The sequence below is a fragment of the Lipotes vexillifer genome, unplaced genomic scaffold (assembly GCF_000442215.2).
Source record: "Lipotes vexillifer unplaced genomic scaffold, Lipotes_vexillifer_v1.1 scaffold1785, whole genome shotgun sequence".
Classification (NCBI taxonomy): Eukaryota; Metazoa; Chordata; class Mammalia; order Artiodactyla; family Lipotidae; genus Lipotes; species Lipotes vexillifer.
The window spans coordinates 156,024-172,297 of NW_006785388.1; the positions used below are offsets into that span (position 1 = coordinate 156,024).

Here is a 16,274-nt window from a genome sequence, read left to right on the forward strand (position 1 = left end):
AAAGCTAGTGCGGATTCACCCACTTGTAGGTGCCCTCGTACTGGAAGCCCACTCTCTTCATCAGCTCGTCCGCTTCCACAGGGCCGCGGCTGGGAGGGGGACAGGTGGAAGAAGAGGTGAGGAAACCCTGAGCCCCAGAGTCCCCCTCCCCCACCACCCCCATCACCTCCCCCTGCCCGCACCCCGCACCTTCCGTAGACGTAGGGGATGGGCTGGGCCTTCTCACGTTCGATCTGGTGCAGCAGAGGAGTGAAGATCCGCCAGGCCTCCCGCAGCTCGTCACTGAGGGGACAGGGGGCGGCGACGGGGTGGGTGGCAGCCCAGAGGGAAGGAGGTGGGGAAGGAGGGGGGGAGGGGCCACCCCTCACCTGCGCACGAAGTGCATCTGGCTCCCACAGAAGACGTCGAGGATGAGGCGCTCGTAGGCGTCGGGGAGCTTCACGTTCTGCCAGCGGACAGGCGGGAGGGAGTCACCGAGGAGCGTGCCCCTTGGAACCCTGGCCGCCACCCCCTCCCCGCAGGCGGGCACCCACCTTGTATCTGTTGCCGTAGGTCAGGTCCAGCTCCGACTCCTCGGGGTTGAAGAACATGCCAGGCTTCTTGGTCATCATCTTGGTGTACACGGCCTCATTGGGCTGCACGCGGATCACCAGCTCATTGCGCTTGCACTGCTGTCGGAAGATGTCCCCGGCCACGTCGCAGAACTGCAGGCGCACCTCGGCCTTGCGCTCGTTCAGGGCTTTGCCGCAGCGCAGGATGAAGGGCACCCCTGGGGGGACAAGGCCAGCCTTGGGGGGCCATTCGGGTGGATGAGGGGGCCAGGTCCCAGCACCGCGGGCCCAGCGGCATCACCTACCGTCCCACCGCTCGTTCTCCACGTAGAGGACGACGGCCGCAAAGGTGGCTGTGGTGGACCCCTGGGGCACTGTGGGGTCATCCAGGTACCCTTTGGTGGCTTCTCCCTCTCCGTTGGGGTTCCCCACATACTGGCCCAGGACCACGTTACTCGCCTGCACCTCTGAGATACATTTCAACACCTTGACCTGGAGAAGAGCCAGGGAGAGGGGCCCCTTGGGTAACAAGGACAGCAGGTGCCAGGAACCATGTGACTCCGAGGGGTGGCCTTCCTGGACGGGTGAGTGGCCCAGATAGTCAGGAGGCTCCGTCACGCAAGGGCCCTCTGGGGCCACCTCAGCCCACCCTCACTGTTTCTGAAGGAGAAGCTAAGGCCTAGAAGGTCAGTTCTGGGACAGGACACCTCGGGCTCAGGACTGGTTGCTGCAGAAGGGGGAGGGGCCTGGGAGGGCACAGCTCCACCCACCTTCTCATCGCGGACGTCATCCGAGTGGGTGGAGGCGGGCTTCTCCATGGCCACCAGACACAGCATCTGCAGGAGGTGGTTCTGCATCACATCCCTGGTGGGAGGAAGGAACAGACAGTGAGCTAAGGCCTCTCCTTGTTGGCCAGGTTCTGGGGGCTCATGGCCTTAAACTGGGCTTGTTTCCTGATCCCCCGTGTCTGCCAGGTCCCCTTAAGGCAAAGGAAGAAGACCGTGACCACTCCTGACTGCTCAGACACTCCTGCTGCCAAAACAGGAAGAGGCGACCCTGCAGGGTGGCGGGATGCCCGCCCCCTCGATCTCCCAGGAAGTGGAGCCAGGCTCTCACCGGATGATCCCAAATTCATCGAAGTAGCCCCCACGACCCTCAGTGCCAAAGGGCTCTTTGAAGGTGAGAATGACGCAGGCGATGTTGTCCCGGTTCCAGATGGGGCCGAAGATCCTGTTGGCAAACCTGCAGGAGGGGCAGGGTGAAGGCTGGTGGGCGTCCGAGGGGGCAGCAGCAGGACCCCCCAGCGCCCAGCCCTGGCCCCGGTCGCACCTCAGCACCATAAGGTTCTGGACCATCTCCTTGCCCAGGTAGTGGTCGATGCGGTAGATCTGGTCCTCGCGGAACAGGGAGGCGATGTGGTTGGACAACCGGTTGGAGCTCTGCAGGTCCCTCCCGAAGGGCTTCTCCACGATGATGCGATTCCAGCCTCTGCGGGAGGCCAGAGCTGCGTCACTCCCACACCCTCCCTGGGGACCAGGGCTGAGACCCTCATCCCCCTCCAAAGCCCGTTCCCCAGGGAGTGAGGGCAGAGCCTCCCTGCCGCCGCTCTACAGTGAGATGAGTCAGCAAAGCTCTGCCGGGCTGGCCCTCCCCCCGCCTCAGCACGGAGAACACCTCCTCTCCTTCCCAGCCCTCAGCGCCACGCTCAAAGCCTCCTCAGAAGCTTTCTGGGCTGACTGGCTGGTGGCTGGAAGGAGCGCCACTGGCTGGCTCTGCTCCCTCCTGGTCCCCAAGGGTCAGGAGTGGCCCCGAGCTAGTGAGGAAACGGGGAGGGGATGCCAAAAGCAGAGCCACCTCCATGGGTTTTAATGTGGAGAAAGATCCCTTATTCCTCACGGAGAGTTAATGTGGGACAAAGTGAAACCGACACGGCCGTGGCTTTGGAAAAACGACAGAGCGCTGAGCTGCTGCGGCACAGGCAGCAGGGTTCCCGTGGACCAACGCCGCCCTCTGGTGGTGGTCGAAGGGACCCTGAGAAACGCCGAAAGCTAGAGTAAGCGACCGGCAGCAAGAGTTTCGTGGAGCAACACTGCCACCTTGTGGTGCTAGGTGGGACTGCTGCCAGGGACAACGGGATTTCATACAGGGGATTTGGAAGGTAAACGGGTGGTGGCATTTTCAGTAAAGGCTATTGGAGAACTACTCTTACTCCTATTGCCTTCTTTGGAGAGCTAATTCATGGCAAGAACAAACACGGGACATCTATCTTTTTCAGACTCCCTAGATCGGTCGGCCCAGGAGGCAGGAAGGGAGGGTGAAGGAGCAGCCTTACGTCTGGCTCATGCAGGTTTCGTGGATGTTCTTGGTGACAGCCTCATAGACAGTGGGGGGCAAGGCCAGGTAGAAGAGGCGGTTGGCCTGTGGGCCCTGGTGGAGAGCGTTCATGTGGCTGTTGAGGCGCTCGTAGGAGGCTGTGTCGTCGTACTGACCGGCCACGTAGGAGTTGCGAGCAAAGAACTCATCCAGTTTGGGTTCCTCCTCCGCGGTGGCCTAGAAAACACGGATGCCAGGGTGTCGGAGCGGCCCCTCCTTCCCTCCCTGACCCCACAGGCAGGCTGGGCTCCCCGAGAAGTCAGCCATCCTGGCCCTGCACTGGGCTCACTCCCATCTCGTCGGCTTTGCACACCCATGGGGGCGGGGGCCGCGTGACCGAAGACGGAAGCCAGAGCTCAGGAAACTTTGACCTGGGAGAAAGATCTCTCTCCAAAGTCATTCCACCAAAGTATGGTATGTTGAGAAAAGTCAGGCTTGCAGCATTTCCATGGTGCAGGGCCACAGGGTACAGTGGGGAGGAACTAGTGAGCCCAAGTCAGAGGGGGCTGGGCACCAGGGGTCTCAGGCTGGCGTCAAGGAAGCGGTGGGAGCAGGTGTGGAGGAGTGCCAGGCTGAGGATTGCTAGGGAGGAAGTGGCCCCGGCACGGGGGGAAAGGCTGGGCCTGGGGGGAGGGAGGAAGGGCATCTGAGATGGGAGGCGGGTATGGCACGTATGGAGACCCCAGAAGCCACTCACTTTGAAGAAGGGCTCGCTCTGCTTGCGGATGTCAGCCACTGTGAGGCGGGAGCGGGCATAGCCCACGATGTAGGTGTCTTCGGGCAAAAGGCCATCCCGGAACAGCCACCTGAGGGCAGAGCATGGCTGCGGCGAGGGCGAGGGCAAGAGGACCGCGGGGGGCAGTGAGCAGCGGGGGAACAAGCTTACCAGATGGTGGGGTAGATCTTCTTCTTGGCCAGGTCACCCTGTGGCAGAGAAAACAGGCATGGTTAGGAGCCGAGGACATGCCCTGATCATCTCCCCCCAGGACACCCGGGTACCCTTGTCCTGCCCCTGTGTACAGCCTGAGCAGCTTGAACTAGAGCCCAGCCTAGCCCTTGACCCTGACCCGACAGTGCTCGCACACTGCCGGGGGCACTTCGAGGCAAAGAGGCCTTGTGCTGGCCAGGAGGCAACCACCAACCCGCTGGTTCCACGATCCACAGACCCCCGTCTCTGGTCGAGCAGGCAGAACCGAAGCCAACACAAGATGCCCGCCTCTAAACAGCTCACGGGCTAAAGAAAACCCTAAATTCCCTGGAACCGAATGGCAATGGAAGTAGCACACATCAAATGAGACACGACCGTAAATGCTTAGGTGAGCAAAGAAGGATGGCTGGGGGCTGATGAGCTCAGAATTCAATTGAAGAAGTTACAAAAAGGACAGCAGAACTTTAAACCCAAACAAATTACAAGGCAGAGAACAATGAAAAATAAAAATGAGTAAAATGGAAAACAAACCAAAAGAAAAGATCAAAAAGCCGAAAGTTGGTGTTTGAAAAAGACTAATCAAAACAGAGCCTTCTGGCAAGACCGGTTTTTTACAATAACTAATTAATTATTGGCTGCGTTGGGTCTTCGTTGCTGTGTGTGGGCTTTCTCTAGTTGCAGCGAGTGGGGGCTACTCTTGGTTGCTGTGCGCGGGCTTCTCATTGCGGTGGCTTCTCTTGTTGCGGAGCACAGGCTTCAGTAGTTGTGGCTCGCGGGCTCAGCAGTTGTGGCGCACGGGCTTAGTTGCTCTGAGGCATGTGGGATCTTCCTGGACCAGGGCTCAAACCCGTGTCCCCTGCATTGGCAGGTGGATTCTTAAACACTGCACCACCAGGGAAGTCCCAAGACTGCTTTTTAAACAGGCACCAAGAATTAGGAGTGCAGTGGGACAAAACTACCGATGGGAAAGACAGAAGAGGGGTTTATGAACAACCTTACTGCATGTCTGACAACTTACGTGAAATGGACACATTTCTAGAAAAATCCAATATACCAAAACGGAGCAAGGGACCTGAGCAGGCAATGGTTATTAAGGAGACAGGATTGCAGCCACAGCCTTCCCAACGAGACAAGCCTGGCCCTGATCCTGGCACAGAAAGCTCTGCCAGCGGGTCTACCAGGAAGAGAGAACACCAGTCTGAGGCAAAGTCTGCCTGGGAAGCACCTGCTGAGCCACGTGATGGGGCCCCAGAACCCTGCGGCTGGAACCTCTGAGAAATGCACACAGGAGGCCCCAAGCCCATCTCGTCCATGTACACAGATGCAGATGCAAAATTTCTGCAGAAGATACCAGCAAACCCAATCATGCAACATCAAAAATGGAATATGTCAGAATCAAGTTGGGGTCATCCTGCAAATGAAAGGTTGGTTTGATGCTGAAAAGCAAAAAAAAAAAAAACAAAAACACTGAAATTCACCACATTAACAGATTAAAGGAAAAAAGCTGTAAGAAATCTGTCTACTCCTTTCGATTTTTCAATCTAGCAACCTTGCTAAACTCACCAGATGTAGATAAAGTGTTCCAGACATCAACATCTATCACAATAGGACCTCTTACCAAACTAGGAATAAAAGGGAACTTCCTTATCTTGATAAACAGCACCTATTAAAAACCCTCACAAACATCATATATTGTGGGGAAATGTTGAAATAATCCCCTTTAAACAGCCAGGAGCAAGAAAAGAGCGCCTGCCATTGGCTGTTTATTCAATGCCCCACCAGAAGCCCTGACAGCGGCAGGTGGAGAGCAGACAAGATGTGAGGACGGGAAACGAAGAGCCACGCTGGCCCTCTTTGTAGCTGACAGTCTGTCCATTAAAAGAAAACCACCTCGGGCTTCCCTGGTGGCGCAGGGTGGTTGGGAGTCCGCCTGCCGATGCAGGGGACACGGGTTCGTGCCCCGGTCTGGGAGGATCCCGCATGCCGCAGAGTGGCTGGGCCCGTGAGCCGTGGCCGCTGAGCCTGCGCGTCCGGAGCCTGTGCTCCGCAACGGGAGACGCCACAGTGGTGAGAGGCCTGCGTACCGCAAAAAAAAAAAAAAAAAAAAAAAAAAAAAAAAAAAAAAAACAACCACAAAAAAAAACAGACAAATTAACACAACATTGTAAACCAACTATATTTGAATAAAAAAAAAAAAAAAACCACCTCAAAGCAAGCTACAGGCAAATTATTACAATTAATGAGATTTTAGCAAGGTTGCTAGATTTAAAAAAATCAACAGATGGGAGAAGAAACAGATTTCTTAGGACACAGAAAGCAGTAATCAGAAAAACGGGTAGATGAAGGTTTCAGCAAAATTAGAAACTCCTGTTCACCATTATACACTACTAAAAAGGTGAATAGAAAAAAAGAAAAAAAAGAAGATGAATCCACCCAAAGGCTCAAATCCATCAACAGGGGATGGACAGGCAGCATCAAGGCGTGAGCCGAGGGGTTCCCTGGCGGGCCAGTGGTTAGGGTTAGGGCTCCTGCTTCCACTTCAGGGGGCCTGGGTTCAATCCCTGGTCGGGGAACTAAGATCCTGCAAGCTGTGCAGGAGGCCAAAACAAAAACAAAAACAAACAAAAAAGGGATGAGCCAGTGACCCACCCAGCACATGTGAATCTCAAAACTGTAATGCTAAGCCCCAGACCCAGACACAAGACTAAATACCCTGAGTTCATTTAAGTGAAGCTTTAGAAAAGGCAAAATGGTTGCACGATGATGGAAGTGACAGCCACGGTGTTCCAGAGCAGGAGGTGGACCACCGCCCAAGGACTTCCTGGGGAGGTGGGAACATCCTCTTTGCTAATAAAGGTGTGTACACCTTTACAGTGAAAATGGGTGCCTTTCAACGTGTACAAGTTTTACCTAAAAATAAAAAGACTGAAAAGAATAATAACCGAGCAGAGGGTGGGGCCCGGGTAGCCTGAGCGCTTAGCTGTTGACTTGTGCGCACGTGAAACTTTCCAAAGTAAAAGCAAGGGTATGAACACACAGTAACTGTGGGCAACAATATGGTCATCCCACGAAGGTGACAGAAGACTCACTAAAAAGTCACTAAAAAGTCCCTTCTCTCCACTCCAGTTCAGTCGCCGTGGCCACGGCAACATGCGTTAATTTGGTGACCGGACAAAGGAATTCTCCACTCAGGTGGAAGAGGCTTCGAGTGAGGGCATGGCCGGGGGTGGGGTGGGTGGGTGGGGCGGGGTGGGGGGCAGAGGAAGCCTGTGGGGCACAGCAGGCCACCCTTTCATGAGCCCGCCCTGTAATCAGGGAGGGCCGCGGAGGCGCTGGACTCACCCTGGGCAGGAAAACCACCTCCAGGGATAAGGACCCAAATCTTCGCGGCAAAATGACCTTAGGAGCCACGTAACCACTGGATGGGTTCTATGAACCACTGCAGAACGGAAGCCGTGTGACCAGAAGCGAAGCAACTCCAACCTGATTAAATCCCTGCCCCCTAGACAGGCAGGTAGGAAGGCACGTGGGGGCTCCTGGGTGGCGGTGGAGGTCGGGGCGGGCCACTTGTGAGACTCAAACGTTTGCGTTCCTCCTGTCCTTGGCTTCAGCTTCCAACTCCCGGGCTGAGCCGACCTCTGCATGCAGACAAGCCCAGGTGTCTGTTCCAGCCCAGGTCACCACCTCCAGGCTCCACTGGGACCCTGATGGCCCGAAGTGGGCGGTTCCCTGTGCTGCTGCCCCTGCCCATGTCTTGCCAACTGCTCAGAACTGATCCCCCACGTGCCTGCCACCTTCCATGGGAGCCACAGAGACGGCAGCGCATCAAGGTTCGGCTCCAACCCCCAGCCGGGGCCTCGAGCTGCCCCAGAGCCCAGTAGCCCCCAGCTGCGGCCCCCTCCTCCCAGGGCCCATCTGCGCCTGCTTCCTGCTTCTCCATCACTGGGACCGGGCCGGTGGGAGACTCCACTCTGGTCCCCGGGGCTCGGTGGGCCCCGTCTCCTCCCGGGCTTGTCAGGGACTGGCTGGGAGAAACGACCAGCACCACGGCCCACAGCCACCTCCCGCCTTCCTGGCCAAGTGGAATGTTTGCTTCCGATCAAATTCCAGCAGGCTGCCCGCCGGGCCCAGCGGGCCCGGCGTCCTGCCTGATTCACGGCGCCCTGCACCCCACTGCTCTCGCTGGTCCCTTTGGGATTAACTAGCGATAGAACCTGCTCGCCTTGTTCAGCTCAGCCCTGCAACCAGTGGCCTGTCAGGATCCGAGTCACCCGACGGAAAGACGAGGTAGGACCCAGGACAGTGGGGGGCAGGGGCCCGGGGAGGCCCACCCTCCCCACCAGCCTGGGCTGGACTCCTCTGCCAGAACCACTGTGGGAAGAGAGCATGCTGCACATGGTGGGGGCAATGATGGGGTTCCCGAGGACCACAGCGGGGAGGGGCGTGCCTGGGGACACGTGGTGATGTAGCAGGAGAAGCAGTGCCTGATTCAGATCTCCAGCTGTCAGCAAAGGGCCATGGGCCGCCACCTGCCTGCCACTGCCCAGGTCTGACCTCAGTCTCCAGTTTTATAAACCCTCGGTCTCGGAGGCTTTTAGGGTGGAGGGGCGCGGCAGAGAATGCAGAGGCCGGCTGCCAGCTGGAGGCCAGGCAGGGGTGGGCTATCCCTGTCCCACTAGGGCCACCCGGGTCAAGGATCGCCCAGGTCCCAGGGTGGAGCGCAGCTCTGCTGGGGCCCAGCTGGATCCCAGCCACTGGGGTGAGACCCTGGGGCTGCTGAGGCAGGCTGGGCTGCAAAACCAACAAAAGGGCCTCCCTCCTACTCCCTGGGGCTCATGAATCATCAGGCCTTTGGGGGAGTGCCAGAGTCATCATGACACAGCAAGAATCTTATCGCCCTAAGAGGGGAGGCAGCCCAGAAACACCCTGAGGAGAGGGAGGGCTGAGGCTGCCAGATCATGCCATGCACGGGCCCATCACTGGGATGGGACCTGAGCACCGATCGAGCCCACGGCCCTCGTGGTCCAGGTGGGGAAACCGAGGCCCAGAGAGGCGAGGGACGTGCTGAGGACCGTGCAGTGAGCCAGTCCTGCCCGAGGGGGCTCCCAGTCCTATCCTCTTTCTGTCGCCCCGATTGCTCTCTCCTCCCACTGTGGGGGGAAAGTGGCTCCAGCCTGGGAGAGGACACATGCGATCTGCCAGGCCCCAGGTTCCTCTCCCAATGCTGGTCTATAAGGAGAAACTGAGCTCTTTCATTCCAGAGCTCTCTGGACTGGGACAGTAAGTACCTCCACTCCCTTCCCAGCCGAGGGTGGGAGTCCTGAGAAGGGAGATAGTGGTCTCAGCGAAGGGAGAAGAGAGTGGCTGAAAGCCCATCGGTAAGTCCACGAGCCAGCCTCAGGACACCACCAGGAAGGAAGCTGGGCATGCGGGCGACGGTTGGGTAAGCGGCCCAGGGAGGAGAGGGGGCAGGGGACAGCCCCGCAGCCCAGCCTGCCCCAGGGGCACTGCGTCCGCTCGTCCTTCTGAGAGGAAGGCTCTGTTCCATGGCCCTGGGAACATGAAGGCCTGGCAGTGTCTGCTGTCACATGCACTCACCTTGGGTTCTGGCCCCCAGCACAGTTCCCACGAGGAGGGGGAGGGAGGGGGGAGGGAGGAGGGAGGAAGCCTCCCAGCTGGGCTAGGTGGGAGCTCTTCTAGATGCTGCCCTTGCAGGGACACCCTCCCGCACCCGGAACAAGAGGAGGGAGAAATACACAAGGGCTCTTCCTCAAGGACCCTCCTCCTCCCCCACTCCACCCTGCTGGAGCGGCACTTCCCACTTCTGCTCTAGAAGCCTCTGGTTATCGCTCCCACAACAGAGGAGAGCAAAGGGGAACCCTACTGTTGGCAAAGAAACAAAGTTGCCTAAGTCCAAGCCCATCCCACATGAAGGCAGTGGAGTCACAGAATCAGCTCAGCAGAGCCGCAGGGCCCTCCACACTTGCTTCAAAAGACCTCAGTTGCTAAGTGGAGATGATGAGGTTCAGAGAAGGAAAGACACCTGCCCCAGGCCACAAAGCAAACTTGGATGCTCTCAATGAGGTATCTAAGTGTCGAGGGCCTGGGGTCATATGCCATTTACTGAGGCCTGGGACCCTCTGTTGGAGCATCCTGTGACAGGCTGGTATGGGGATGGGGGGGAAGGAGGAAAAATAATCCTGAGTTACTTTCTCCCCCAACCCATTTCTTGGACAAGGTCCCAGGTGTTAAGGTTCCTGGCTCCTCTAAGGGGATGAAGCCGGGGCCAGGGTGGGGACCAGGCCTGCTCCGTGTGCTCCTCCTGGGCACCCCCCAGTCCTGGGTGACAGGGGATCAGGGGACAGTGTTTGGGGTGACCTTCCTTCCCTCCCACTGGCAGAGCCCTGCATTCTGGCTCGCTTTTCCAAGTTCTGAACAGAATCACAAAACTGGCAGGAAGCAGGCTCTGCAAAGCACGGTGGTGTGTTACGACACATGAACGAAGAACCGAGTTCCTCCAGAGCTGAGGGGACAGTGGTGTGGAAGTCACAGAGAGACAATGTCTGCCCCGTCAAGAGCTGACTAGTTTGGGTAGAACTCTCACTTGAGGTTTATATAATAATAAGTTACCAGCAAAGATGCTCATATCATGGGTAGCAGATTCTTGGTCAAGTCCACGATGAAAAGTGAAAAGAGACCACTTTCACTTTGAGATGAAACCCTGACAGCTCCCCAGCCCCTGCTCATGTCTTACCACTGGGTAGATCTTGTTTCCACACGGCACGTGGGGAGAGCACTTCAGTCAGGGGTCATGGCTCTCCGAGGACCCACCCTCCCTCTCCTGTTCCCCCACCCTCATCACGTATGGTCAGCGTACTTTACTTTTGACTTTGCTTCTACTCTTTGGCCTTTCTGATCAGAGAAAAGTGGCAGTTCCACTGGCTAGACAATGGGGCTGGTCTCAGTTCCTCAGCAGGCCTTGGAAGCTGGGGCAAAGAGATGGTGTTTCAAGAAAGGTTGAGTGTTTTTCCTCAGGGAACTTGACGGTAGAGAGATAAGGCAGAGATCCGGCCTCGAATCCTACCTCTGGATCTAACTGTGTGACATCTGTCAAGTCAGAAACAGGTTTGGAAAACATACTCCCAGAATGAATCGCTTCCCCTGTTTGCATCTCAGTTTTCCCTGTGGAGGAGGAAGTCCAACCAGACAGTCTCTAAGGACCTCCCAGCTCCAGGACATAGGTCTACAGTCAATGGCTGCACACGGACTTCAGAAATGCCTCGCAGTGTGTGTATACTGGGTGGTGGTAGGATGAGTGGCACATGAGCAAGGGCAACAGCGAGAGCCCAACCGAGCAGAGCCCGAGGGACCCGACGACAATCAGTTGGGAAAGCCCAGGTACCTAAAGGGAAGGGAACTGAAGCAACGTCACGCTCTAAGTCTTCTGCTTCTATGATGTGGGGCCTGGGGGAGACTCACCGATGCACCCATGATGATAAAGATATGCGTATCAGCCTGATGGAAGGCATCACCCTGGTACAGCTCTTCCCGCAGGATCCCGCACACCTGGGTCCGGCTCAGAGCCACCTGCCCTGCCATGATGCTCTCTGGTGGAAGAAAAACTGGTTAACAAGGCAGGAGAACAGAAGAGCATTGAGAAGCTGGCCCCTTTCTGGAGGGGTCCTTTGGGCTCTCACCCAGCTGGTGCCTGATTATTGAAACCACTCACTGTGAATGGCTGGGGAGCAGGACGTTTGGGAGGTTAGAAACTGCTGGCCCTGGTCTCTGGCCATACTCTCTGGGCAACCTTCTTTCATGGTGTATGTTACAAAATTACCCAAAGCACTCATTAGTGAATTCCTACTAGGGCCTCCACTCTGGGGAACTGAATAAAACCCTGCTGGAGCATTGTACGACCTGCTTAAGACTATCTCACCTGGGATTCAGGTGGAAACTCCACAATGAGCTGGAGCATGCTAGATTGTGCAGCTGATGGAGTGTGGCTCCAGCCCTCCTCCTGCCACGCTGCAAGACACCGGCAAGTCCCGTGTCCAGTGTGGCGGGGTGGGGCGGGGATGCAGGGGACTGTGAGATCGGCTAAGACCCTCTCGATTTTGCCCCGTTCCCAAGTATGGGAAATCAAAGTGCCTCGCAGCGCCGCGACCGCCCACTCAGTTACCTGTGCTTCGACGCTGCCGCCCGTCGCGCTCGCAGCCCCGGAGTTCCGGGCAGTTTCCGGGGGCTACTCCCCGCCGGCCCATTTAACCGGCGGGGGCGGGCACCTGGTCTGAGCTGACCAGCCTCAGGCGAGACGCGCGGGTGGGGCCTCTGCAGACCCCTCCCTCGAGGGGCGGGGAGGGCCAAGGGGCGGGCAGGTGCGCGCGCATTCCAGGCCGACCCCCACCGCCCCCCTCACCCCAGCAGACCCTGTGCGAGGGCCCAGCCCTGGCCCGCCCTGCCCTTTGAGCACCTGCGCTGGCTGCTGGGCTATGAGCCGCCTCCTTTACCCGCCGCCGCTGCACCGTGTCCCCGATGCTTAGGGAGTCCGCGTGCTGCTCTCCACTGCTCGCCCGCGTGCCCATCCCTGGCCCGACCCCGCCCCTATAGTCCAGCTTTCTCGCGCGCCCTGGGAGGTCCCCCGCCCTCGCTAAGGGCTCCACTTCCGCTGGCCGCGTGGTCACGCCCCTCGACCTTGTTTGTGGGCGGGGCCTTCAGCAGCCCCATCCCCTCGCTGGACCGGTCGCCGGATCAGGTCAAACCGGCCCTATTAGATGATAGCCTCGTCGTGGCTCCTCCCCTAACGGGGGCGGGGCTGCCAAGCGTCCCGAGGCTGGATGCAGCCGACGGAGAGACAAGGGGGAATGCGGGTCGCGACGCATATTACTGGGGAACGTCCTGAGGGCCAGCTGAGGCTGCCGGGCTCGGGTTTCGGTCTGAGGCAGCCTCCCTCACACCTCTCACCGGCCGGCCGGGGTCGGGGCCTGAGTGTTTTACTTCCGGATCCCACAGCTACGACACCGGAAGCCGGAAGTGGGAATTTGGCAGCGGGAGAAGGGAAGGGCTACCGCGGAACCCAGGCTTTCTCGGAGCATCGGGGTCCGAGGAGCGCTCGGGGCCCGCTACTCCCGCCTTTCTCACGTCGGACCGACTCTGCTGACAGGTGTGGTCCTCTTTTCCGAAGACAGGGTACCATCGGTGGGTGTTCCGCCGCCTCCGAGACCCCCCTCCCCGGACGACCAGGCTTCCCCCTCCTGTTGGGCCCCGGCCGGGTTCTGCCGCCAGCTTCTAGACCAGGGGCCGAGCCCAGCCGATTTAGGACTCAGGTTACTTTAGGGGTGAGCGGGACTGTTCCTGCCTGTTCTTCCTCCACCACGGCGGAGTCTGACCACACCCCTAGTTTGTGAATGACTCTTCTAGTTCGGAGACATTTTCTGTTCAAACTTGACTGCATTTGAGGTTAAGTTCTTTAAAAAGGCCTCAAATATAACTTGGCAGCTAAGTATCTTAACTCATGTGTCTCATTTTGCTCCTTTTGCAAAAGGTGACTGTCTCCCGGACCTCATATCATTTCTGTGACTTGAGGATGAATGGGTCATCCTGGCATGTTCGAGGAACTCATTAAGGCGGCCACTATACCTGGAGTAGAGTGAGCGAGGGGAGAGTACTTAGAGTGGAAGCCATGGGGGACCAGATAGCGCACGGCCTTGTAGGCGGGTTGTAGGGTCTTTGAGTTTTACGAGATGGGCAATGAGAGACACCATGGTAGGGATCCGAGTAGAAGAGGAATGTGATCAGAGTCACCTTTTAGGCTGATTGTTCAGCTGATTGTTCGCTGATTGGCGCGGTGGGGAGAACAGACTGTAGGGGGCAAGGGTAGGAGCAGGGTGACCTGTTAGGAGGTTATTGTAGTAATCCAGGTGAGAGACGATGCTGCTCTGATCATTTTATTATGTAAAATTTCAAAGATGTTCAAAAGTAGAAAGAATAGTCTGGTAAATCCAATGTATCCACTTCCCAGCTTCAACAGTTACCAACTCGTGGCTACTTTTGTTTAATTTATACCCCTCACAGTATTCTATTATTTTCAAAAATAGCTTTATTGACATATAATTCACATACCTTACAATTCACCCATTTAAAGTGTACAATTTGCTGGTATATTCACAGACTTGCACAACCATCACCATTAATTCCAGAACATTTTCATCACTCCAAAAAGAAATCCCATAAACTTTAGCCATCACCCCCATCACCCCATCTACCCCAGCTCTAAGCATCCACTAGTCTCTATGTATTTGCCTATTCTGGACATTTCACATAAATGGAATCATATAATATGTGGTCTTTTGTGACTTGTTTCTTTCTCTTAGCCTAATGTTGTAGCGTGGGAACATACTAGATTTTGTTTATTCATCAGCTGATGGACATTTCGGTCATTTCCACTCTTTGGCTGTTAGGAGTAATGCTGCTGTGAACATCCCTGTGTGGACATGGGTTTTCATTTCTTTCAGGTAGATACCTAGGAGTTCCCCCATTATTTTGAACCAAATTCCAGACAGTGTAATTTCGTCCACAAATATTTCAGTGTGCATCTCTAAGAAATGACTTTGAAAGAAACATAACCACAATACCACTATCACACCTAAAATAGTTACCATTATTTGCTTAGCATCATCAAATAAATTCTAAGGTACATTTTGACAGGATTTCCTGATGGATCCAATGTGAGCTGTGAGCGGCAGAGAGGACTCAAGAAGGACTCCTAGGTTTTTGTCCCGCTAACTGGAGGATGGATTTGCCACCAACTGCTAATAAGGAAGGCCGTGGGTGAGCTGGCTTCTGGGGACTGTCAGGAGTGCAGTTTTAGAGACTTTTGTTTTTTTTGCAGTACGCGGGCCTCTCACTGTCGTGGCCTCTCCCGTTGCGGAGCACAGGCTCCAGACACGCAGGCTCAGCGGCCATGGCTCACGGGCCCAGCCGCTCCGTGGCATGTGGGATCTTCCCGGACCGGGGCACGAACCTGTGTCCCCTGCATCGGCAGGCGGACTCCCAACCACTGCGCCACCAGGGAAGCCCGAAACGTTAGTTTTGAGAGGATGACTGGATACCCAAGTGGAGATGTGGAGTTTGATGTGTTAGTTTGGAGTTCAGGAAGGAGTTCTGAGTTGGGGTATCATCAGCATTAAGATGAGGGTTACAGCTTTGAGTCTGGATGGAATTAGTATTGGAGTGACTGGAGTTAGAGAAAAGATCCCAGAACAGAGCCCTGGGCACCGCCACGTGAAGGGCTGGGCTGACGAGGATGGTCCAGTGAAAGAGCCGGAGCAGGGGCAGCCCGTGAGGCAGGAGGAGAACCAGGAGAGTGGGCTGTTCTGGAATCAGGGACCAGCGATCCGTCAGATACTGCTGGTGGGTCAGGAGGGTGTTCAGATAAGTATCAGTGTAATAGTGAAATGTCCAGGCTCACTTGGTGTTTGAGTCTCTGGCTGAAGCTCAGGCCCTACTCCTGGACACTTCTGTTGGGATTGGCCTCCTCCTCCATGTAGTCAGTCTTCTTGGTCAGGACTTAAAAGGGCTCCAGGCTGCTGCTGTCCGGCATAGCCTCCCTCTCTGTACTCTAGTTCACAAGAGAACACAAACAGCTCAGCCTGTGTCTGCCACTCTCTCTTCGGCTGTGAGCCCAGCCGGCTGTGAGCCCAGCTCCCACTTACACGTCAGATGCTAGATGTCCGCCTCGGCCCCTCAGGTCCAGGGAACACTCATCAGGCTCTGAGTGAAGCCCCTCTTACCTGGTGTATGGACTTCCTAGTGCTGCTGTGGGAGATTTCCACAAGCCAGGGGGCTGAAAACAACAAATTTATCCTCTCCCAGCTCTGGAGACCAGAAGCCTGAGATCGAGGTGTTGGCAGGGCCGTGCTTCCTTTGGAGGTTCCAGGGGAGGGTTCTTCCTGCCTCTTCCAGCTTCTGGGGGCTCCAGGTGCCGCTTGGCTTGTGGCCGCATCCCTCCCGTCTCTGCCTCCATCTTCACGTGGCTTCTCCTTTGCGTCTGTATCTCTGCTCTTCTGTGTCTTATAAGGACCCTGCCATTGGATTTAGGGCCACTCTCATCCAGGATGATCTCATCACCAGATCCTTAACTTTATTACATCTGCAAAGGCCCTTTTGCCAAGTCAGATCACAGTCACAGGTTCTGGGGGTCAGGGCGTGGACATACCTTATTGGGGGCCATCATTCCACTCAGTACACTAGGTGAGGGGCCAGCACCCTCCACTCGTGCTTGGAGGTGTAGGTGTCAGGGTAGGATTCCCGGCACACTGGCACCTCCCTCCAAAAATAATCTCCGTGATTTCTCCTCTCTGGTGAAGTTCCTCAGGTTACAGCCTGGAGATAGTGCTAGGCACAGTTTACAACCAGTGCTGAAC

At 56.4% G+C, this 16,274-nt stretch overlaps 2 protein-coding genes across 2 annotated transcripts in view; one reads left to right on the forward strand and one right to left on the reverse strand.

Moving 5' to 3' along the window:
• Nucleotides 1–4: 4 nt before the first annotated feature.
• Nucleotides 5–12,253, reverse strand: G6PD (glucose-6-phosphate dehydrogenase). The gene is made up of 13 exons (XM_007457444.1): nucleotides 12,032–12,253; nucleotides 11,332–11,459; nucleotides 3,811–3,848; nucleotides 3,622–3,730; nucleotides 2,884–3,101; nucleotides 1,881–2,039; nucleotides 1,668–1,793; nucleotides 1,322–1,415; nucleotides 857–1,043; nucleotides 534–769; nucleotides 369–445; nucleotides 190–282; nucleotides 5–89 (listed from the first exon to the last, which is right to left on the reverse strand). Exons 1-13 carry the CDS (start codon nucleotides 12,111–12,113, stop codon nucleotides 5–7), a joined length of 1,632 nt encoding a protein of 543 aa, XP_007457506.1. The 5' UTR covers nucleotides 12,114–12,253.
• Nucleotides 12,254–12,900: 647 nt separating this feature from the next.
• IKBKG (inhibitor of nuclear factor kappa B kinase regulatory subunit gamma) overlaps nucleotides 12,901–16,274 on the forward strand; it is a 19,083-nt gene continuing 15,709 nt past the window's right edge. Inside the window, exon 1 of the mRNA XM_007457445.1 lies at nucleotides 12,901–13,012. The gene's annotated coding sequence lies outside the window, so the exon portion shown is untranslated. The remainder of the gene's footprint in view (nucleotides 13,013–16,274) is intronic.